The 24,829-nt window shown below is 39.9% G+C and overlaps 1 protein-coding gene across 1 annotated transcript; it reads left to right on the top strand.

Moving 5' to 3' along the window:
* Positions 1 to 3,756: 3,756 nt before the first annotated feature.
* On the top strand, positions 3,757 to 24,794 carry vps16 (VPS16 core subunit of CORVET and HOPS complexes). The gene is made up of 24 exons (XM_061978663.2): positions 3,757 to 3,906; positions 4,174 to 4,262; positions 8,795 to 8,886; positions 9,092 to 9,220; positions 9,284 to 9,428; positions 9,498 to 9,613; positions 9,687 to 9,809; positions 9,900 to 9,955; positions 10,113 to 10,202; positions 10,298 to 10,469; positions 12,908 to 13,039; positions 13,124 to 13,251; positions 14,229 to 14,264; positions 14,336 to 14,444; positions 14,539 to 14,673; positions 14,769 to 14,877; positions 17,275 to 17,372; positions 17,476 to 17,580; positions 17,833 to 17,910; positions 17,994 to 18,080; positions 18,214 to 18,296; positions 23,991 to 24,087; positions 24,162 to 24,265; positions 24,331 to 24,794. The coding sequence occupies exons 1-24, from the start codon at positions 3,857 to 3,859 to the stop codon at positions 24,470 to 24,472; spliced, it is 2,505 nt and encodes an 834-aa protein (XP_061834647.1). The 5' UTR covers positions 3,757 to 3,856; the 3' UTR covers positions 24,473 to 24,794.
* The last annotated feature ends 35 nt before the right edge of the window (positions 24,795 to 24,829 follow it).

Below are 24,829 nucleotides of genomic sequence, written 5' to 3'. Positions count from 1 at the left end.
GGCATGTTCACCACTGTGTTACATGGCCTTTCCTTTTACCAACACTCAGTAAACGTTTGGGAACTGAGGAGACACATTTTTGAAGCTTTTCAGGTGGAATTGTTTCCCATTCTTGCTTGATGTACAGCTTAAGTTGTTCAACAGTCCGGGGTCTCCGTTGTGGTATGTTAGGCTTCATAATGCGCCACACATTTTCAATGGGAGACAGGTCTGGACTACAGGCAGGCCAGTCTAGTACCTGCACTCTTTTACTATGAAGCCACGCTGTTATAACACGTGCAGAATGTGGCTTGGCATTGTCTTGCTGAAATAAGCAGGGCGTCCATGAAAAATACCTTGCTTGGTTGGCAACATACGTTGCTCCAAAACCTGTATGTACCTTTCAGCATTAATGGCGCCTTCACAGATGTGTAAGTTACCCATGCCTTGGGCACTAATACACCCCCATACCATCACAGATGCTGGCTTTTCAACTTTGCGCCTATAACAGTCCGGATGGTTCTTGGTTCTTTTCCTCTTTGGTCCGGAGGACACAACGTCCACAGTTTCCAAAAACAATTTGAAATGTGGACTGGTCAGACCACAGAACACTTTGCATCAGTCCATCTTAGCTCGGGCCCAGCAAAGTGTTTCTGGGTGTTGTTGATAAATGGCTTTTGGCTTGCAAAGTAGAGTTTTAACTTGCACTTACAGATGTAGCGACAAACTGTAGTTACTGACAGTGGTTTTCTGAAGTGTTTCTGAGCCCATGTGGTGATATTCTTTACACACTGATGTCGCTTTTTGATGCAGTACCGCCTGAGGGATCCAAGGTCACAAGCATTCAATGTTGGTTTTCGGCCATGCCGCTTACGTGCAAGGATTTCTCCAGATTCTCTGAACCTTTGATGATATTACGGACTGTAGATGGTGAAATCCCTAAGTTCCTTGCAATAGCTCGTTGAGAAATGTTGTTCCTAAACTGTTGGACAATTTGCTCACGCATTTGTTCAGAATGTGGTGACCCTCGCCCCATCCTTGTTTGTGAATGACTGAGCATTTCATGGAAGCTACTTTTATACCCAATCATGGCACCCACTGGTTCTCAATTAGCCTGTTCACCTGTGGGATGTTCCAAATAAGTGTTTGATGAGCATTTCTCAACTTTCTCAGTCTTTTTTGTCACTTGTGCCAGCTTTTTGGAAACATGTTGCAGGCATAAAATTCCAAATTAGCTAATATTTGCAAAAAACAACAAAGTTTACCGGTTCGAACGTTAAGTATCTTGTTTTTGCAGTGTACTCAATTGAATATAGGTTGAAAAGGATTTGCAAATCGTTATATCCGGTTTTTATTTACGATTTACACGACGTGCCAACTTCACTGGTTTTTGGTTTTGTCGATTATAAAAGGGATTAAAACGCAGAAGAAAATCTAAGTATTAAAACATATCCTTGTGTGAGAAAAGTTCAATAGTTTAGTAGGATCGGAAAGACCTGCACTCAAGTAGGCCGAGGAAAGAGTTAATTATCTTTCCGCCTGTTACCATGACAACACAGAGCTGGGGGATGTCTCGCCTTCATGCTTTCTACATGAAGTCATATGGAAAGAAAGTAGTCCCACACATCTTTTAAAACTTGCTTTAGAAACCAGGTTTCATTCTTTACTCGTACACTTTATTTATTCATACATGAGATACAGAGTAACAGTATTGCAAACTACTTAAGTCATTTTTTATGTTTTGTATTTTACTATGTATTCTAGTTCCGACTTTTACAAGTACTTTTGTACATTTTCTAAATAAAGTGGATACTTTTACTCAAAGACATTTCCAATGAGCATCATCACTACTTGTTACCTTAATGGCTGCAAGAAATATGCCAGTCATTCCAAGGAAAAAGAAAAAGAATGTGTGTGATTGGTTGTTGTTTTCTGATTTCATACTCCATACAGACAGAGAAAACAAAAACGACTTTTTAAAATGTAGGTAATTGAAAAACAATATATACTTGTGTAATTCATTTCTCTCGTAATTTTATGTTGACGCTTTTTCTTTTTCGTTATAGGCTACTTTTTCTATACTCAAGTACATTTTTAGTTTTTGTACTTCTGATACTTAAATATAACAGCAGCCACCTTAGGTCAGCGTCATATAAAGCGTTTTTATTTTAAATTTTTACTATCTCTAGTTTTAAACAAGTGATATGGATCCTTTCTATAAGACTGTGGAGACATAGTTGTTATCTTTTTATAATGAAAGACCTATATGTGCTTTTTATTTGTAGTAACTGTGTTCACTCTAGTACAGAACAGAGCAGAAAGTATTTCATACTGCATGCATTCACAAAAAGGAAGTCGCACAATAGACTTAGCGGTAACTTCCTGACCGTCATACCATACATTGTTTTAGCCCAATAGAACAACATACCTGTATTCTCACTTTATTCATCACTATTGCATACAGAGGACATACATGCACAGGCAGTTTCTGGGAAGATAATATTTTTAGATAGACATAATATAATATATAAACAATACTGTTAGAGTAAATAAGTTAGATCCAGTAGTTTTGGTCACCTTTTGGGAATGATTCACCTGATTTGATCAACACTCGTCATGCGTTCTGGCACACACCAGAATAGCAGGAAATTAAATAGAAAATTAAGTGACAATGACACATTAAACACAGTATGTAGACATTGTGTGTAAACAAAGGCAGCGGGAACAAAAAAGATGTTTACACAATAAACGACAAATAGACTATAATGATGAAGCATGGGTTAAATCATAAATCTTACATTCAGGTTAGGAGAATAAACACAAGCACTACACAAGAAAACATACAAATTTAGACTAGCAAACTATTTTGTTGACAAAGCAACAAAACAACAATGTTTAGTTTTTACTCAATTCTTCCTATTGTGCCTCGTTGTTTTATTCCTACAGCCTCTTTCTTTTCCACAGCACTTTGGTTTTTACCTTTGCAACATTGCCTTTTATTTATTCTATTTTTCAAAATGTATTCTTTATTTGCAATTTGTATTTTAAACGCATACAGCAATCAATGAAATACTTTTGTACTTTTTTTCTGCAAAAAAAAAAATTTTATGTTCTGGCCAAACAATCACTCAAATCAGAAACAGAAAATAAACTTTCCACCTAGTAAAGGCTGAAGCGATCATAAAGAAGCAGAAGTCTTGATGAGAGTATTGGGACACAGGACCGACACAGGAAGACTTCTGTACAACCTTTAAAAACATGTTGACTCGAGAACAAGGTCGAGCAGGAACTAAAGAAGTTATTGATGTTGTATACAGGACTTGCGAGCATAATAGCAAAATTATGGAACTATTAAACTGGTTTATGTTCTCATTTTATATATTTTGACAGCATGTACTAACATAATGAGAAGGAACTGAGTGAACTCTCCTGAAGGAATCAATAAATCAATAATTAATAAATCAATAATCAATACATTAATAATCAATAAAGTACTATCTATCTATCTAAAATTAAAGCAACATTTTTACCAGTAACTTAAGGGTTAAACATGACATTCTTTTTTGTTCTCTGTAATTATTAACTGAAATGTTAATACAAAAGGGTTACTGTATTGTATATGTTGTCATAAAATACTCATATCATGCTTTATCGAGCCATATACTTCCCCCCACTTTTCTGCCACGCTACTGTATCACACTCCTGTCCAACAGGTGGCGGTAGTTTGCTTATCAAGTTGTGTGCCGAAAGAAAAAAATATGAGGAAGTAGACGAAGAAGAAGTAATCAGCTGACCAATCTTTCCGGAGTAAATATATTATTTACATATTGTTACATCGTACAATTGTCGGCCTTAATTAAATAAATATTACATCAGCATGGCGCTGATAACAGCCAACTGGAATCCGTTAGGAGACGCTTTTTACCGGTAAATTAATCATCATCAGCACAACTCACTAGTGCTACTACTATTAATAATAAACATTAGACTTAGCCACAGCTATCCTCACAAGCTACTATTTTTAACCCTTTTAGCTCTCATACTCCATTAAGTTGTCATTTGCATCGTTTACAAACATCTTTGATTAACGTTGTAATGAAAAGGATTCAAGTAAATATTTCATCATACTTTCACAGTCATGTGACACTGTTAATTAATCTGACAGATTGTGTGTGTTTGCTTGTGTCCATGCAGTAAAACAGAATTGTACGTGATGAGTTGGAACCTGAGAGACGGACTCAAAGACTGCTTAGTGGCGGCAGCACCTTATGGCGGACCTATAGGTACACACACCATGCAAGTACACTATTGGTACACTCACAATGCAAGTACACTACAGGCATTAAGTACACTCACAATGCAAGTACTCTATTGGTACACTACACGCATCAAGTACACTCACAATGCAAGTACTCTATTGGCACAATACACGCATCAAGTACACTCACAATGCAAGTACTATATTGGTACACTACATGCATTAAGTACACTCACAATGCAAGTACACTATTGGTACACTACATGCATTAGGTACACTTACAATGCAAGTACTCTATTGGTACACTACACGCATTAGGTACACTCACAATGCAAGTACTCTATTGGTACACTACACGCATTGGGTACACTCACAATGCAAGTACTTTATTGGTACACTACACGCAGGGACGGCGTGGCGCAGTGGAAGAGTGGCCGTGCGCGACCCGAGGGTCCCTGGTTCAATCCCCACCTAGTACCAACCACGTCATGTCCGTTGTGTCCTGAGCAAGACACTTCACCCTTGCTCCTGATGGGTGCTGGTTAGCGCCTTGCATGGCAGCTCCCTCCATCAGTGTGTGAATGTGTGTGTGAATGGGTAAATGTGGAAGTAGTGTCAAAGCGCTTTGAGTACCTTGAAGGTAGAAAAGCGCTATACAAGTACAACCCATTTATCATTTATTAGGTACACTTACAATGCAAGTACTTTATTGGTACACTACACGCATTAGGTACACTCACAATGCAAGTACTCTATTGGTACACTACATGCATTAGGTACACTTACAATGCAAGTACCGTATTTTTCGAACTATAAGTCGCAGTTTTTTTCATAGTTTGGCCGGGCTCCAGTGCGACTTATATATGTTTTTTTCCTTTTTTACTATGCATTTTCGGCAGGTGCGACTTATACTCCGGTGCGACTTATACTTAGAAAAATACGGTACTCTATTGGTACACTACACGCATTAGGTACACTCACAATGCAAGTACACTTATAGTGTATTCACTCTAAACCGGGTGTTGGCAACCTTTACTCTCAAAAGAGCCATTTCCCCTCTTCCACCAAATAAAAATAGTCTGGAGCTGCAAACTATAACAGCACAGCTGATTAACTTCTGACAGTAGCATGTTTATACCTATTACAACAACAGAATACAACAAACAAGCACAGTGTTTATGTATAAGGGATGCCAGGCAGTGTTGCCGTGTGATAGAAGTGCACACAAAGTCAGACGCTGTTTTTTTTTTTAACTTTTATTGACAATCTATGCTAACACAGCTCACAATGCAAGTACTCTATTGGTACACTACACGCATTAGGTACACTTACAATGCAAGTACACTATTGGTACACTACAGGCATTAGGTACACTTACAATGCAAGTACTCTATCGGTACACTACACACATTAGGTACACTCACAATGCAAGTACTCTATTGGTACACTACAGGCATTAGGTACACTTACAATGCAAGTACTCTATCGGTACACTACACACATTAGGTACACTCACAATGCAAGTACTCTATTGGTACACTACAGGCATTAGGTACACTCACAATGCAAGTACTCTATTGGTACACTACAGGCATTAGGTACACTTACAATGCAAGTACTCTATTGGTACACTACACACATTAGGTACATTCACAATGCAAGTACACTATTGGTAAACTACAGGCATTAGGTACACTTACAATGCAAGTACACTATTGGTACACTACACGCATTAGGTACACTCACAATGCAAGTACATTAATAGTGTGTTCACTCTAAACTGGGTGTTGGCAACCTTTATTCTCAAAAGAGCCATTTCCCCTCTTCCACCAAATAAAAATAGTCTGGAGCTGCAAACTATAACAGCACAGCTTATTAACTTCTGACAGTAGCATGTTTATACCTGTTACAACAACAGAATACAACAAACAAGCACAGTGTTTATGTATAAGGGATGCCAGGCAGTGTTGCCGTGTGATAGAAGTGCACACAAAGTCAGACACTGGTTTTTTTTTTACTTTTATTGACGATCTATGCTAACACAGCTCAATTCCAACACTTACCTGGTTCCTCCCACGCTCACATCTATACTCCTCCCTTATTTCTGCAACAACACTTCCTCTTTATTCGCCAATCACCTTCCAGGCGTGGTACGTTCATGACCATGGGAACTCTGAACATCACCCACACACAAACACGACATCAACCCCAGCAGGTCAGTACAGCATGTTAAATAGTAGTGATGGGTCCAGCAACACCGATGTATCGGCGCATGCGTCGAGCTCATAGAGCAACACCCTGTGTCGGTGCGCTTACCGCTTTTAGAAAGTCACGTGACCGATCATGAGCTGTTTCGGTCACGTGACCGATACGCGAACTGTGTTGCACTGACGCCTCCTCTGTGCCCTGTGAGCGGGTCTTTTCTACAGCCGGAGAAATAATAACTAAGAAGAGAAATCGTCTAAAATTGAATACGTTGGAAAAACTGTTTTTTTTTAAATAAAAATGTGTAAAAAAACAAAAACAAAAATTCCCAATCCACAAGCATCCTCATTCACAACACGTTCTCTTAGATTTCCATGTTATGATACATGTTCACATTATTTATTGACTGTATCTAAAAAAGATAAAAATATTTTTTTTATTTAAATGAAGATATGAAATAATCCTAAATGAAATACAATGACTTGGTTTATATACTAGGTCATAAAATCAGTGTCAGTTGAGTCGGTCCATAGGTTGCCTGTAGGGATTTTTAATGTCCAGCAGATGTCAGTATTTAGTGACACAGTTTCGACACAGTATCAATACAGTTTTGCAATGTGTCGAAACGCTTCATGACGCCTCATCAACCCATCACTATTAAATAGACCTCACACAGCCTAGGTGCATAGAGCAGCCAGTCACCAAAAACATACATTTATTTTAGCTTGATGGATAGCGGTTCTGAACTATATCACAATTAGTGGAGATTTGCAGTCGTCAGTTCAAAGCCGGTAGGTACAGGGCTGGACTGCGTGAGATGTCTAGCCCTTTACCTGCCCTGTATGTCTACTTCCTCATATGTTTTCCTTTCTGCTGACAACGAACGCCTCTTATTTTCTTTTCGTTCCTGCCATACATTTCTCCATCCCTCTGCCGCCGTTAATTCTGTCCGCATGTGTTCCTGTGTACTTACTACCTCTACTAGGTAGAACAGGAAGCCTGTTGATTAGGTTGAGCACTGCTGCCACTTAGCTGCATGGTTGTGTATTGTTCTAACATAAATACTAGAGTGGAGACACATATCATGAAACTCTCCATTACCACTTGTGACCTGTCTGGCCCTTAACCAGAAGAATGAGTGCATCTTAACTTGGAGCTCACACTTTGCAATTCCTCTCTCTTCGAGATTGAATACATGATCAAACCTACTGGCAAAAGTATGCGTTTTTTGACCACTTATGGAGGCAAACTATCCCTGGTGTGAGGATATTTGATGAAGGCTGGAGAAGAATCTTGTAAAAGACCCCCTCTTCATATCCAAAGGCCTCGGCTACTGGCGATCGACTGCAGATATCCTCAGAGATAAAGAACTACTAGGACCACACGTTCATGGCCACTCTGACGCCCAGAATTTACTGTATTTGTTCAGTAAATCTAATCTGTAGTGACGTCAATGGGGTTGTGGAGACAAGTATTCTGTCTGTCTGCTTGCAGGGCTACTTGTGATGATGCATTGTATTACATCCTTTTCACCCTGTCACACCTTTCTGTCTGGAGACTCATTGTTGATCCGACACCGTGTCGACGCATTTCTCTTTTCAACCCAGCAAGAAAACAAAACAGAAATACAAATCCAGTGTGTACAGGAGAATAGTCGAAAGCTGCTTCTGTCACTAATTAATTACAAGAAGAGCAATTGCATTATTTATATGATAAATTATATTCCGTCCATCCATCCATTTTCTACCGCTTGTCCCTTTTGGGGTCGCGGGGGGTACTGGAGCCTATCTCAGCTGCATTCGGGCGCAAGGCGGGGTACACCCTGGACAAGTCGCCACCTCATCACAGGCCCAACACAGATAGACAGACAACATTCACACTCACATTCACACACTAGGGCCATTTTAGTGTTGCCAATCAACCTATCCCCAGGTGCATGTTTTTGGAGGTGGGAGGAAGCCGGAGTACCCGGAGTGAACCCACACAGTCACAGGGAGAACATGCAAACTCCACACAGAAAGATCCCGAGCCCGGGATTAAACTCAGGACTACTCAGGACCTTTGTATTGTGAGGCACATGCACTAACCCCTGGTCTACCGTGCTGCCCATGAATTATATTATTATTACTAAATTTGTTCTCAATATGTGAGTTATTTTCAGTATTATTTGGATTCTTTCTGATTATTTTATGCAAAGTAATGGGATTCTTAATTTAATGACTTGTGAGAGGAGTGATTGCATGAATTGAATGTTTTTGCATATATTTGTAGCGGCCCGCAATGAATACATTGAAACATCCACAAATACAGTTGGCGCTACAGCTGTTTTTTGTTTGTTTGATTGTGTAACAGCTCTCCTCAGAGAACCTGTGAGACGTTCTCCAAGTGCTCGTCCTCAGTTGGAGATTTATTCCGCTTCTGGAGTTGTGATTGCCAGTTTCCCGGTAAGCATGTGTGACATTAAACCAAATAATTCACTTCTCCTTGTCCCAAACGGCCCAATCATGGTGTGCTGACATTTTGTGTGTGTGTGTGTGTGTGTGTGTGTGTGTTTGTGCGTGTGTGTGTGTGTGTGTGTGTGTGTGTGTGTGTGTGTGTGTGTGTGTGTGTGTGTGTGTGTGTGTGTGTGTGTGTGTGTGTGTGGGGCAGTGGAAGAGTGGCCCTGTGATTCAGCTAGGTTGGACAGTCTCTGATGAGTTGTTGTGTATACAAGAAGACGGTTCAGTTCTGATCTACGACCTGTTTGGATCCTTCAAGAGACACTTCAGCATGGGACAGGTGAAGTACCCATTTGTTCATATTTATAGTGTGCATGATAAACCTTATGTCCTTGATCTGTAGGAAGTGGTCCAGTCTCAGGCTTTAGAAGCCAAAGTGTTCCATTCTCCTTATGGGACAGGTGTTGCCATAGTAACAGGCTCTTTTCGCTTCACCTTGGCAACCAACATAAGTGATCTGAAACTGAGGAGATTACCCGCTGTTCCAGGTAACACCTCCCCTGTGTAACCATGCGCCCTGGCATCAATTTTCTCACATTGTCCGTCTTGCACATTAGGCCTGCAGGGGTTGCCATCCTGCTGGTCTGTCCTCACTCAGGACCGCCAGACCAAAGTATTGCTGGTCGTTGGGATGGAACTATACATCCTGGACAACACGTCCTGCACTGCAGTGGTGAGACAGACAGACAGACAGACATGTGTTCAGACAGACAGGAAGTAACATGATGTCATGTCCATGTTTTCAGTGTGCTCCAGGTCTCAGTCCTCAGTCTGGCAATGTGGTCCATATGTGTGTGTCGTTTAGTTACAAGTATCTGGCTCTTTTCACTGACACTGGACATGTGTGGATGGGTTACTCCAACCTTCAGGTAAACCTCTATATTGTCTTGTTACATATGAAGCATCTCTTTGGAGGCATGGGGTCTCGCTGGATGATTGATGAATAAATGTGTCCTTAGGACAAACTGAGTCAGGCTGACACTAAAGTGAGGACGCCACCCAAACAGATGGTCTGGTATGTACTATATGTCCAACTACCTGCTTACCATCCGTGTACTAGACCTTACCTGTGTGTGTGTATGTGTGCGTGCGCATGCTATAGGTAATCTTCCCTGCACTAAACTTTACACATGTGTGTGTGTGTGTGTGTGTGTGTGTGTGTGTGTTGCCAGGTGTCGCAGGTCAAAATCGCAGCAGCCATCCGTGGTTATGGTGTGGGATCGCCTCCTCTTAGTGGTTGGACAGTGTAATGACATCATCCAGTATCCTGCCAAGTTTCTCTTGTGTAACCATTAGAGTTTTGGTCCTTTGTTCAAATTTCTGTGAAGTAGTGTGTGACCCTTGAGCCCCACTTCAGATTCCCTCTAGAAAGTCAGTGCGTTTGCGTCGGAGAGCTGGATGGCGTCCGGATTATAAGCGCAACCAATCAGGAGCTGCTCCAGGAGGTTCCTCTTGTCTGTCAGGACATCTTCAAAATTGCTTCCATGGCACCTGGAGCGCTGCTGCTGGAGGCCCACCGCGAATATGAGGTAGTGTCTCAATTTCCTCTTATGTGCACAGTGTGTGTGCTCAGCCATCTCTCCTCTTCATTCGGGCTATGCACATATGATATGATTGCCCCACACATATAGTGGCTAGAGCATGCATATTTGGTTATGATTCATATATATTTTTTAAAAGGCTGAAAAAAGTTACACATCTATTTAAAGAAAAATCTTGTGTTGTTGTTGTTTCTTGGGTGGGCTCATGACTCAAGAGCAAGAGTGTAGCAACTTTTAGCTCCCCTGTTGGATGTTTGTATGTTTGGTTTGGTTAACAATATTTTGCTGCACCTCACAAAAGTGGCCATAGACTACAGTCACCAACATTGTTTATTTTACTACTACAATGTAAAACAATCTGCACTTTGTACACCTTTGGTATAGTATTCTGCCATCCCTAAATATTAGAATTTAGTTTGGCTGATCGGTAAACAGTCCTTTAAATTAAAGATGAAAGAAACTTCCAACCTGAGGTTGTTAACTGATAGTCTCCACAATTAAGTTACTGTAGAACTAAGCACACAAAGGAAAGTACATTAAAATCATATTAAATCGACAATAGAGTTTGGTATAAACCAAATAACAGGATAAAGGATGACACTTATGATGCCAGCTAGCTTAATGCTAACATACAATAGACAATCCCATTGACAGGTTAACGAATATTAGCACTGTGATTGTTTTGAACTTGTAAAACTTGTTAAACATACAAGATTTTAACCGAACTAAAGTGACCTAAAACTGCAAACTGCATTTCGACTTACAGGCATATACAGGTGAAACTCAAAATAATAGGATATCGTGCAAATATTTGTTTATTCCAGCAATTAGATTTAACAATGTGAAACTAATATATTACATAGGCTAATAACATGCAACTCAAGATATTTAAGTACCAATGATTGTCACACACACACACACACACACTAGGTGTTGTGAGATTTGTCCTCTGCATTTGACCCATCCCCTTGTTCACCCCCTGGGAGGTGAGGGGAGCAATGGGCAGCAGTGGTGGCCGCGCCCGGGAATCATTTTTGGTGATTTAACCCCCAATTCCAACCCTTGATGCTGAGTGCCAAACAGGGAGGCCTTCTTTTGATATAATGTTGATGATTGTGGTTTACAGCTTATGACAACCTCAAATTGAAAATCTAAGAAAATGTTGGGTTTTCAAAAACTGTAATAAGCCATGATCATAAAAATTACAACAAATAAAGGCTTTATATATCTCACTTTGCATGCAATAATTTATATCACTTATTAGTTACGCATTTGAAGTTAAATTGCTGAAATGATTGAACTTTTGCACGGTATTCTAATTATTTGAGTTTCACCTGTAGTCACCAAACTCAATGGAACGAAAATTGACTGTTCACTCTGCCAGTCTATTCTTATGCACGGTGTGCTGACTAGCTAAGGAAGCCGGTTGTTTGTTATATGAAAGATGAGCGCATATATCACGCAAGAGCTGAAGTGTTAACTTCTTGTAATGCAAAATGTTTTGTTTGTTCCGTCACAAACAATAAAATGAGCGCTCCTCCCCAGTTACATTTTGTTTGATGTAATTATTCAAATATTTTAATTTTAGAAAAGATTGTAAAAGAATCTAAATAGTCTACAAAGTAATAATCACAATTCCATTCACGATACAGAGAACCGCTGGTATCGACCATATAGATGCAAAAATTACATGCCGTCATGTAAAAAGACTAAGATTGTAAAAAAAAAGGAGTTAACTAATGTGATTAATCACAAAAATTATCGAATGAATCATGTGTAAATGCAGATTAATCACGCAATTTATTTTGCCAACACATGTTCCTTTATCATAACCGCGGAGTGTTACCTGAAAAGCAGAGCAGGTTGTTATACGGTCAGTGATCAATGCATACGTTAGTGCAAAGACGAGTGAGGAGACTCTGACTGTCGCTAGCAAATGTCCCTTCCAAAAACACCCTAATGGGACTTAAGCTAAAACTGTTACCACGTTTTGTGCAAATAAATGCAGTACATTGAAGTAAAACTTTTTTTTTTAATTCTGTTTGATATTCTGACAATATAATTGCCATTTTGTCCAAATATTGGGTGTTTTAAATTAATTAAAATGATGCAAGTGATTAATAACCTGTGATTAATCATGATATATCCAAATTCAAAAGTGTGATTCATCTGATTAAGAACTAATTATGATTGACAGCACAAAAAATAATATAGTGCTATTTATAACTTTAGAACTATGTAGAAACCTGTTCTATATGAAAATCTGCTTAAAGTACTGCTGTTGTAAAATTAGATTAGAAATAACTCAACCTTTTTGGGGTGGCTCAGCTAGGCGACTCTTAGAATACAATTGTTTAACTGCATCTTCTGTCTGTCTTATTAGCTGTTTATTTTTCCAAAATGATTGTGTGTGCGTGTTTGTGTAGAAATCCAGTCAAAAGGCAGACGAGTACCTGCGTGAAATCAAGGAGCAAAACATGCTAGGAGAGGCTGTTAGACAGTGTGTGGAGGCGGCAGGACATGAGTATGACCCCAATACCCAGAAATCCCTGCTGCGGGTGAGAAATATTTATTGTTGTTCATGAACATGACATTTGCTGGTGTGATTTTAACAAGTGTTCAAACAATCACTCATCCATTAGGCGGCGTCTTTCGGTAAATGTTTCCTGACAGACTTCAGTCCCGAACACTTTGTGTCAACCTGTCGAGAGCTGCGAGTGCTAAATGCTGTCAGAGAGAGCAGTGTGGGTCTGCCACTCTCACACACACAGTATCCTAACAAGTTCAAACTTAAAGAATTTTTTTTTTAACACTGTAATTTATGGAGTTTTTGCCTTGGCCAAAACCACCTTTTGTACATCGTGGGACAAGAACCAGCGCTGAAGTAACAGGACTGGGAAGCTGTCCCTTATTTGTCTGATATAAATAGTGAAACATAGTTTTAAAAACAACAGCCACCATGGCCTGCAGAGAATATATTGGATGCAACATCATGTGGTTAATGTGACTTGTGAAATATTCCACATTTTTCAGAGAGGGTAATGTGTTTGGGTAACAGGACTGAGTGAAAACCCAGAGACACAACTAAAGTGTGAACTTTAACTAATTTGTTAAGTTTTTAAAATACAATAAAGTTCAAGTATAGTTGTGATACGGAGTAACAAAAATATGTTACAAAAATTTACATTACTGAAAATTTGTAATTATTTCATGCTAAAGTTGAATTTTAGTAAGCAGGGACAGGTATCAAATATTTTTTTCTAGTGTTCAAGTTAGTTTAAATTAATCTTCTATGTCTTATATATTGAGGTTGTTTAATTGTTGCCGTTGGTTTGTCAGTTAGATGTGTGTATGCTTGCAGCCCCGTCAGAGAGAGTGGATGAATGACAAGAGACTTCACTCTGTTTCTTTCTGTTTGCTAAAGATGGCTCACAAAGTTATGGGAGGATTTTGATTCAACTTCCAGAATTGTCAGAAATGAGATAAGAAACAATTGATTACATTTTGTGGGTGCGCAGGATCATCGTTCACATTCAGGGCTTTTATAATATTGGGAGGTAAGGCCTGGCAGAGGTCTACACTCTCTAAATGTTTTGTTAGGTAAATATGCTATCAGATTCATGTGCCGTAAACCTTGCTTAACAAAAAAGTATATTTTACATTTAATTTATTTTGCATTCATTTACATGTTATTTATAAATCCACTGTACATGTGTATTCAGTGAGCTCCTTTACATGTGATCTCAGATTCAAACAGATCACCCTGCAGGTGCTGATTGACAGGTAAATCCACTTTAATTGTACCTTTTTGTTGACTTTAGTATATTGACGTATGTTTCTGTCTGTGTGTGCAGGTTGGTGTACCGTCAAATGTATCAGTTAGCGATAGAAATATGTCGATACCTGAAGATTCCAGATTATCAGGGAGTCAGCAGAGTTCTCAAGCACTGGGCTGCATGCAAAGTATGATCCACTTTCTCTAACTCCTCCCATTAAACCACCTTGTGACACACAAAGAACATATTTTTTATGTGCTTCTCCATGTTGGCCTATCTAGGTGCAGCAGAAAGACCTTTCAGATGAAGCCATAGCCAGAGCAGTGTGTCTGAAGGTGGGAGACTCGCCTGGTGTGTCGTACTCACACATTGCTTCTAAAGCGTACGAATGCGGACGCACAGAGCTTGCCATCAAGGTACAAACGCTCCCTCACACACGGACAAATATGTTTTTTGCCTCACAGAAATGTGTTTTATTGATGTGATGCTAACATCTTTGTTTGTTCCCCAGCTATTGGACTCAGAGGCTAGGTCCGGTGAGCAAGTTCCTCTTCTGCTGAAGATGAAGAGGAGTCAGCTGGCTCTTAGTAAAGCTGTAGAGAGTGGAGATACTGACCTGGGTATGTCAATAAAATACTAATTATTGCATGATCTGGATTAAAAGCAGCATGTAAACACCTTATTTAGATCATGTTGGAGTGGTTGAAGGTAGAACATGTGATTGTAAAGTAGATGATCTTGAGTGTACGGTATATATATGATGGATGTTTATACTAGGGCCATAAAACACTTACGATAGAATTAACTTTTTCTGGATAGAAATACGTGACCATTTTAAAACAATTAATTTGTTTCAGCAGACGTAAGAATAGCCTGCTAATGACGACCGCAGCGACATCAATAAGTGCCCTATTCTCCCATGTGCTTAAGTCAAAGCTGTGCAGTTGCGTGGATTCTAGCCATGCAGCATTCTCCCCCTTTTGACGTTAGTCTGTCACTGCGCGCGCCTTCATCCAAGAAATGGGTGGTGCAACCCTTAATTGTGGGCGTTCCCTGTCAAATCTGGCCTTGCGCGCGTTCTCCCATCGCCTTAAGTATTTCGTTCCTACACACCTCCTTGGCTGGAAAAACACCAGTGCCCCTGGAAGGTGAGACTTAAAGTTACACTTAAAATTTGGATGCAGTGTACATCACATAATAAAATGATAAGAGACTTACAGAAAGCTATCTGATCTACTCTGTTGACCTCAATTGGAGACAACTGGAAACATCCTTTGAGATGAGGATAAAATAACTTTAATGCCACTCTGAAATAGCTATTACAAATCAAAATGCACCTCCTTTATCTGGCTGAGTCTTTGCTTTGGTGGGAATCAAGGTGAGCGTGCAAGACCCTCTGACGGGCCACAGCTTCACAAACAGTTGTACTAAACAGAACTCTTAACATCACAAATAAAACCAGGGTGCCAATACGGGAATAACAAGGGAAAGAAAGTTTGATCTATTCTATGATTTCATCTGGATTCACATCCAGCCAGGAATAGGAGTCTATCGTACCGCGGTCTGGATTGATAATGCCTTTTCATATTGAAAATGTTATATTTTTCACGGATTTCAAAGACAACCACAAGTGTTAGAAAAACTCCATGTCGAATGATTCTCACACAGACAAAAAAAGACGTCATGGCAAAGTCTGCCTCATTAATGAATGACATGAGCCGGCCTTCATTCACAACTTACGTGTGTGTGTCTCCTTTACGCGGGGTGGGCGTGTCCTCAGTCTGTATGGGAGAATACAAATAAGAGAAACATGCGTAACATCACTTAAGCCAAACGGAAGAATAGGGTACAAAGATCATTTGTAGTTTAGATGAAAAAGAGGTCTCATTCTGTCAGGCGTTAAGGCTGGGTGAACTGTGTGACTTTAAATAGTGGCGATAAGAGAAATTACATCCTACAAATAGTGTAAAATGTCCTCGATAAACTTAGACATCTCAGATGCATGTTTATGGTTTCTGTAGTCTGAATAGTTTGGCGTGGGCAAAAACAGGGATATCTCTCATTGCAACGATTCGAAATAGGCAGCTGAGATTCCTCTTACATATCATTAGAAAAGACAGTTTAGAAAAACTGAAGTTAACCGGAAAACTAGCAGCAAAGAAAGCTCCAGGTCGACAATGAACAACATATATCAGCAGCCTAAGAAATGTTAACAGAAATATCAATAATATAGAACTCATACATAGGGCGGACGACAGAGAAGACTGGAGAGCCCTGATCATCGATGCCTGCAAACAGGCCTGATACCCCATGATGATGATGATAGTTTGAATGTTGTCTTGTTTTTAGTGTAGTGTAAACGATGCCTCTTTTTTTAGCGTAATGAACATCTTTCTACTAAACGAGTTATTTCTAATGGCGTCACTTCCGGGTGGGTTTTGTGCAGCATATATACTACAAACGTATGTATAAAGGTATGTTATCCATTTGACCAGCCCACTTCTACTTTTAGCAGTTAGATATTAGTATGTAGCAACCTCTCCCTCTACCCACATAGCTAACCAAGCTGAAATTATAACAACAGGTAGCAGCCTAGCTCAGGTGGCAGAGGGCTTGTCTCCCAACCTGAAGGTTGTGGGTTTGATCCTAAGTCCCCCTGTGACCACGTCGCAGTATACTTGAGCAAGATACTGAACCCTCAGTTGCTCCTGATGATGCGTCATCAGTAGGTAAATGTGGTAATAGTGTCAAAGCTATTTGAGTGCCTTCAAGGAGGAAATCAATTTACCATTATAGTCTCCAAGTGTTTTGGAGACACATGTTCATCCAGCGATGGACTTAGAGAAAGTGTATGGAAACTGTACATTACATGAAAGTGCGACAAATAAAGAGACACAACTATTTTGGGAAGTTGAATGTCAGCACAGTAAACACCTAGCGTGTAGGTTAACATTACCTCTTAAATGACTAAAAACACAGAAATGATTTTTCTTTCTGTGTGTGCCTGTGTGTGTCAGTGTACACTGTAGTAAGTTACTTGAAGAACGAGATGAACAGAGGAGATTTCTTCATGACACTAAGAAATCAGCCCGTCGCTTTGAGTCTCTACAGACAGGTACTCTTGCACCTTTTCTTGAATAGCTGACTTTGACTGCTTGGTCAAATCATCTAACCTGTGTGTGTGTGTGTGTGTGTGTGTGTGTGTGTGTCTGTGTCAGTTTTGTAAACTGCAAGAACAAGAAACACTGAGAGATCTCTATAACCAGGATGACGACCATCAGGAGCTGGCCAACTATTATGTGTCCGCCAGTTACAGAGAAAAGGTTTGACTTTTGAAGTTACATGTTTCTTTGGTGTTTCTATCCTTCATTTGCAACGCTCTAATACTTTTGTAATTTGTACGTTTAAAATGTTGTACTTTTTTGCTACATGATGTGCAACATTTTTATTTCTTAGTTTCTTTAGTTTGTTTTGTCTTTTTGAAAGCCACACACCAAGTGTCTGTATATGTATGTGTATGTGTGTGTGTGTGTGTGTGTGTGTGTGTGTGTGTGTGTGTGTGTGTGTGTGCATAGAGATTGGACAGCCGTCTTTCACTCCTTCAGAGTGCTGTGGATGAATTCAATAAAGCCAAAAATGACTTTGCTGCCAAGGTAAGAACAACTTGACAAGAACAACTTGATGTGTGTCAGTGATGAAAATGACACTGAACTTCAACCAACGTTGACCTATGCAGGCCACCGAAGACGAGATGCGCCTCCTCCGCTTCCAGAAGAAACTAGATGATGAGAAGGGGGCAGGGCTTTTGGGCATGTCACTGCAGGTAGATAAATGGGCGTTTAAATGGGTGTTTCTCTGCTAATAGAGAAATAGGTGGGGCTTTTGGGCCTGACATTACAGATAAATCAATACCATACAAAACAGCCTTCACCCCTGTGATGTCACTTTCTGTTCAGGCAACCATGGAAACTTTGCTTGTGTTGGGACTTTACAAGCAGACAGATCAACTTTACAGAGACTTCAAAGTACCTGACAAAAGGTGAGGAATGCTCCCTGTTTGGTCCTCAGTCCCTCTGTACCAAGTCGAAGTATCCTTGAGCTATGGCTGGGCGATAATAGGATTGTGATCGATGATCATGATTAACTTGAGTTCCAAAGTGGTGATCAGCTGTTAGCATATATTACCTCGATCAAACTGGGCGGAAATGTCTGGTAGAAGACACCGTCATAGGTAAGCAAGGATGCTCGGTATAATCCTGCACGAAACAAACCGCCTTTATTGACCGTGATCCTGTGTGTGTTTGCGAATGTGTGTGTACGTGCACGTATGTTTATGGTGGCCGTGCCAGCAACTTGAGGGTTTCAGGTTTAATCCCCGCTTCTGCCATCTTAGTCACTGCTGTTGTGTCCTTGGGCAAGACACTTTATCCACCTGCTCCCAGTGCCACCCACACTGGTTTAAATGTAACCTAAATATGTAGATAATGGGTGTCACTATGTAAAGTGCTTTGAGTCTCTAGAGAAAAGCGCTATATAAATATAATTCACTAACTCACTTATTTCACTTGTGTGAATGTTTGTGTACGTGTGTTTGCGCGACCGTCCCTGTCCACTGTTGCTAGAGTCAGGCTCATCACAATGTAATTAATGTTCAATCAGCGTTTTGCCGCTTACCCCTTACACAACTGAAAGTAGAGCCCAAAAACATTAAATAAATAAATATGGCTAACACTGGCATGGAAGTTGAAACATAACATTTAAACTGAGCAGCAGCAACTTTAGTGACATACTTTCGTCTCACTGACTGCAGCAACTCACAGTGCAGTAATCCTGTCCTGAATGCAGACTCGCAGGCTGGCACAGAAGATCTATGTGACTAAACTACTGGGAGAATAAACACACCCACAAATTTAATTAGGAAAAAAAACGTATATCTAAATATTTTAGAATCTAACTTTTCGTTTGTGTTTTTTCTGATTTAACTCCTCTGATACAACATTTACTAAAAAACTCTGCTGACACTTTTCATTCAAATCATTTTTGAGTTTGTGGATAGAAACATTTTGTTCCTAAAAACGTGTTTTATGTGTTGGTACACATTATTATACAGTACCTCAAATTCAAATTGCATTTCAATGTATTTTTATTAAATATAAGCTACAGTATTAGTTTAAAAAAACTCCACAATCTGGGTCAATGCTTGCCGTCTACCAAAGCACAGAGTATACAAGTAATACAAATAATAATTTACCATTTGAAAGTGTTGTTTAGTAAATGTTAACTTGAAACAATAATAATATAGTATTCAGTACACCACTGACACTTTGTTTATTGCAGAAAGAAGTTTGTGATCACAAGCAAAATAACAAAATAACTTTGAGAGGAAAAACATTTGTCCCTTTACCCCCACAAAACGTACCGAAAAAGAAGCAAAACTGTGGACCTAAAACCGAGGTACGCACTGTAGTGTGGGTTACCTGTACTGTTGCACCTCGAGTAGACACAATTATAGATATGAACGAAATGACAGTTGTCACCTGTTAGCATGTACAGTATTACCTCGATCAAAGATGGCGGAAATGTCTGGTAGAAGATACTGCAGAAGTAAACAGTAGGGTTGCAACTGTACTCGTATAATCCTTTAATAAAAAATAAACAATTGTCATATTAATCAAGATCAAATGATATGGAAAAATTAATGGGGATCATATTTTTTGCCATATCGCCCAGCCCTACCTTGAGCAATATACTGAAACTCCAGTTGCTCCTGGTGCTGCGTCATCAGTTGGTAATACTGTCAAAGCGCTCCTAAAATCCATTTACAAACCCCGTTTCCATATGAGTTGGGAAATTGTGTGAGATGTAAATATAAACGGAATACAATGATTTGCAAATCCTTTTCAACCCATATTCAATTGAATGCACTACAAAGACAAGATATTTGATGTTCAAACTCATAAACTTAATTTTTTTTTTGCAAATAATAATTAACTAAGAATTTTATGGCTGCAACACATGCCAAAGTACCGTATTTTCCGCACTATAAGGCGCACCTAAAAACCACAAATTTTCTCAAAAGCTAACAGTGCGCCTTATAACCCGGTGCGCTTTATTACGATTAATTTTCATAAAGTTTCGATCTCGCAACTTCGGTAAACAGCCGCCATCTTTTTTCCCGGTAGAACAGGAAGCGCTTCTTCTTCTACGCAAGCAACCGCCAAGGAAAGCACCCGCCCCCATAGAACAGGAAGCGCTTTAAGCAACCACCCGCCCCCGGAAGAAGAAGAAAAAACGCGCGGATATCACCGTACGTTTCATTTCCTGTTTACATCTGTAAAGACCACAAAATGGCTCCTACAAAGGACAAGGATCCGGTTCATAAAAAGACGCAATCTCTCCATCCGCACACGGATTACTACCGTATTTCACAGCAACTGATATTCCTGTGAACCGCACTGTGGAACGGGAGCACGTACGGTGAATATTCGCACCACAGGGAATGAGAAGTCATCCTTCACTGTGGTTCTAGCTTGCCATGCTAACTTCCACCCATGGTGATATTCAAAAGGAAGACCTTGCCAAAAGAGGCCTTTCCAGCCGGCGTCATCATAAAAGCTAACTCGAAGGGATGGATGGATGAAGAAAAGATGAGCGAGTGGTTAAGGGAAGTTTACGCGAAGAGGCCGGGTGGCTTTTTTCACACAGCTCCGAAGGCGAACACACCTTCACTAAGACGGGCAGACAGCGCCGGACGACATACGCCAACATTTGCCAGTGGATCGTAAATGCCTGGGCAGATATTTCGGTCACAACTGTGGTCCGAGCTTTCCGGAAGGCAGGATTCACAGAACAACAGCGACACTGACTCCCGATGACTTCGACGAGACGGAACCGGCCATTTTGGATACCACGCTTGCGCAACTTTTCAATTCGGACACCGAAGACGAAGAATTCGAAGGATTTACGAATGAAGAATAACTTCAGAAGGTGAGCGCTATGTTTATTTTGTGTGTTGTGACATTAACGTTCGAGCAACATTATGTTACTATTGCTCTACACCATTTTGAATTTTACTATGTTTGTGATTGCACATTTGCGTACATTTTGGGACAGAGTTGTTAGAACGCTGGTTTTCAATATATTATTAAAGTTTGACTGAACTATCTGACTGTTTTTTTGACATTCACTTTAGCGCAGCGTTTTTTTGACATTCACTTTAGCGCAGCGTAGGCGCGGCTTATAGTCCGGGGCGGCTTATTGGTGGACAAAATTATGAAATATGTAATTCATAGAAGGTGCGGCTAATAATCCGGTGCGCCTTATAGTGCGGAAAATACGGTAGTTGGGAAAGGGCATGTTCACCACTGTGTTACATGGCCTTTCCTTTTAACAACACTCAGTAAACGTTTGGGAACTGAGGAGACACATTTTTTAAGCTTCTCAGGTGGAATTATTTCCCATTCTTGCTTGATGTACAGCTTAAGTTGTTCAACAGTCCGGGGGTCTTTGTTGTGGTATTTTAGGCGTCATAATGCGCCACACATTTTCAATGGGAGACAGGTCTGGACTACAGGCAGGCCAGTCTAGTACCCGCACTCTTTTACTATGAAGCCACGTTGATGTAACACGTGATGTCGCTTGTTGATGCAGTACAGCCTGAGGGATCGAAGGTCACGGGCTTAGCTGCTTACGTGCAGTGATTTCTCCAGATTCTCTGAACCCTTTGGTGATATTACGGACCGTAGATGGTGAAATCCCTAAATTCCTTGCAATAGCTGGTTGAGAAAGGTTTTTCTTAAACTGTTCAACAATTTGCTCACGCATTTGTTGACAAAGTGGTGACCCTCGCCCCATCCTTGTTTGTGAATGACTGGGCATTTCATGGAATCTACTTTTATACCCAATCATGGCACCCACCTGTTCCCAATTTGCCTGCTCACCTGTGGGATGTTCCAAATAAGTGTTTGATGAGCATTCCTCAACTTTATCAGTATTTATTGCCACCTTTCCCAACTTCTTTGTCACGTGTTGCTGGCATCAAATTCTAAAGTTGATGATTATTTGCAAACAAAAAAAATGTTTATCAGTTTGAACATCAAATATGTTGTCTTTGTAGCATATTCAACTGAATATGGGTTGAAAATGATTTGCAAATCATTGTATTCCGTTTATATTTACATCTAACACAATTTCCCAACTCATATGGAAACAGGGTTTGTACCATTTACCTCCATCAGCCAAAAGTATTTCAATGGTTTAGAGGCGAATATACAAGCCAGATATCATAAAAAAATATCTAAATGTGATGGAGTGGATGCATACACAATTAAGAAGAAATACGATTTGAAAAGATTCAACCTCACCGAAGTTAACTTTTCAAACTATCTTGTCTCCCACTCGTTCTTCCACATCCGCAAGGAGCAGAAGTACAAAAGTATGGCGGCACATAATTTCTTTACATCTGGATGGTACATGAATCAGACCATGAAAGATAATGTTGGACTTTTCTTTGCATTGGTAAGTAGGGGCGGCGTGGCTCAGATGGGAGATCAGTCGTCCAAAGACTTCATGGTTCTTGGTACAAATGCAGCTTCCATGTCATTGCCATTGTGTCCTTGGGCAAGACACCTCTCCCACCTTGCTCTCAGTACCACCCACACTGGTGTATGAATGTAGTAGGCCTCCCTTGAAAAAGAGATTCTAAATCTCAATGAGATGTTCCCGTGTATTTTTTTTTAAGTGACGTTTGAAGTGAATTATATTTATATAGTGCTGTTTTCTAGAGACTCAAAGCGCTTTTACTTAGTGAAACCCATTATCTACTTGTTTTTTAAGCTACATTTATACCAGTGTAGTTGGCACTGAGAGCATGGTCAAAGACACAACAGTGACTAGTCTGGAATTGAACCTGTAACCCTCAAGTTACTGGCATGGCTGCTTTACCCTCTGAGCTGTGCCGCCCCCAAAGTATGTAGTTAATAGGCCTTGGTGAATGTTGTACAATCTTAGTTTATCTGTGTTGTCAAGAAATTCGCTTATAACATAAGCACATTTTTGCAGTTGACCTCTTGCTGCAAGCCAAACATGTTTTTTTGCTTTATTGGTGTGAAGTTAATGTTTTGATAAAAAATGTATTTGGTTTTTAAGTGCCTGTTGTCCAGCAATGTTTGGTTGTAACAATATTTAGAGATATCAACATACAGTATGTTGTTGCTATAGAATATAAGAGATTTGTTGATGTAGTTTATTGATACTATTTAGCGAGGCTAATATGGAGAGCAGCCATTTCAACACAGCAGCAACCTTTTTCTGCGTTTTTTTGTTTAACAACTTTTTTTTACTTTATGATTAACTATCCTAGCAATTTTCTAAGAACTTTTTTTCAAAATCCACAATGGAACCATTTCCACAGGCGATAACAGCCCATGTATGCAACATTTTCACTCTGGTTTGTGTGCCCTCCATGTGCTTGAGTCCAAGGCAACAGCATTGTATTATGGATCTTTGATTGTAATATTGTTATTATTCAACAATCTTTAATTACTAAATTCTTACCCAGTGGTGTCCCTCCTCTTATATTAGGCACCACCCAGTGTCATTTCTGTGCCTGCATGGTCATGTTTCTTTGTTAATTACGTTTACCTTTCTATTGCTTACTATTACATAACATTTGTAAAATGAAACTGAAGGTTTAAATGGTGGAGATGAAAGTGATACATTTGTTTCCTTGCAGGTATTGGTGGTTGAAACTGAAAGCTTTGGCAGAGAAAGAGGAGTGGGACGAGTTGGAGAAGTTCTCAAAGAATAAAAAGTCTCCGATTGGCTACCTGGTGAGTGGAAGCCCCTCCCCCTACAAAAATAATGGGAACTTCCTTGAGGAACATTTATTGTGTGTGGTCTTCAGGCCTTTGTGGAGGTCTGCATGAAGAGAAATAACAAGTATGAAGCCAAGAAGTATGTTTCCAGAGTGACGCCTGAGCAGAAGGTCAAAGGTCACCTGGCTATAAGGTAAGATATCATCTTGTATTATTTCTATGCTGGAAAGAAAAGCCTCCTGCTCTTCTTCTCATCAGTGACCTCGAGGGGGCAGCAGATGCGGCCATTGAGCGGCGGAACGAATCAGAAATAACGACAGTCATGGCGAGATGTTCTGCCACTGATCGCTTGTTGATGGAAAGATTACATCGAGCCAAATTGTCCATCGCCAAAAAGTGATCCGTCTGATAGGTTATTAATTGGATTGAGTAGCAGCTGTTACGTTCTTCTTGGCTGTCCATGCTTGTTCCACCAATAATTGGAAGAATATTGGATTATTATTTCTTCATCTTGTTTTACTAAACACACAGAACTCACAGAAGCACTTGAAGTAAAAGAAAACAACAGGTAAATAGCATACATTTGTCTTATTTGTATACGTATGATAGTTAGATAGTAATTTTATTTGTACAGCATGCAAAGGGCCAATAAACAAACAAGCTGAAGACTGTAAATGACTGCATTAAACACCCTCGCCATGAAGGATTATTTGGTCAGATAACACATTTGAAAACTTAAAAAGGTTTCTAACAATCA

This window comes from Nerophis lumbriciformis, linkage group LG01 (assembly GCF_033978685.3).
Source record: "Nerophis lumbriciformis linkage group LG01, RoL_Nlum_v2.1, whole genome shotgun sequence".
Taxonomy (NCBI): Eukaryota; Metazoa; Chordata; class Actinopteri; order Syngnathiformes; family Syngnathidae; genus Nerophis; species Nerophis lumbriciformis.
This window is presented reverse-complemented; position numbering and strand designations above follow the sequence as displayed.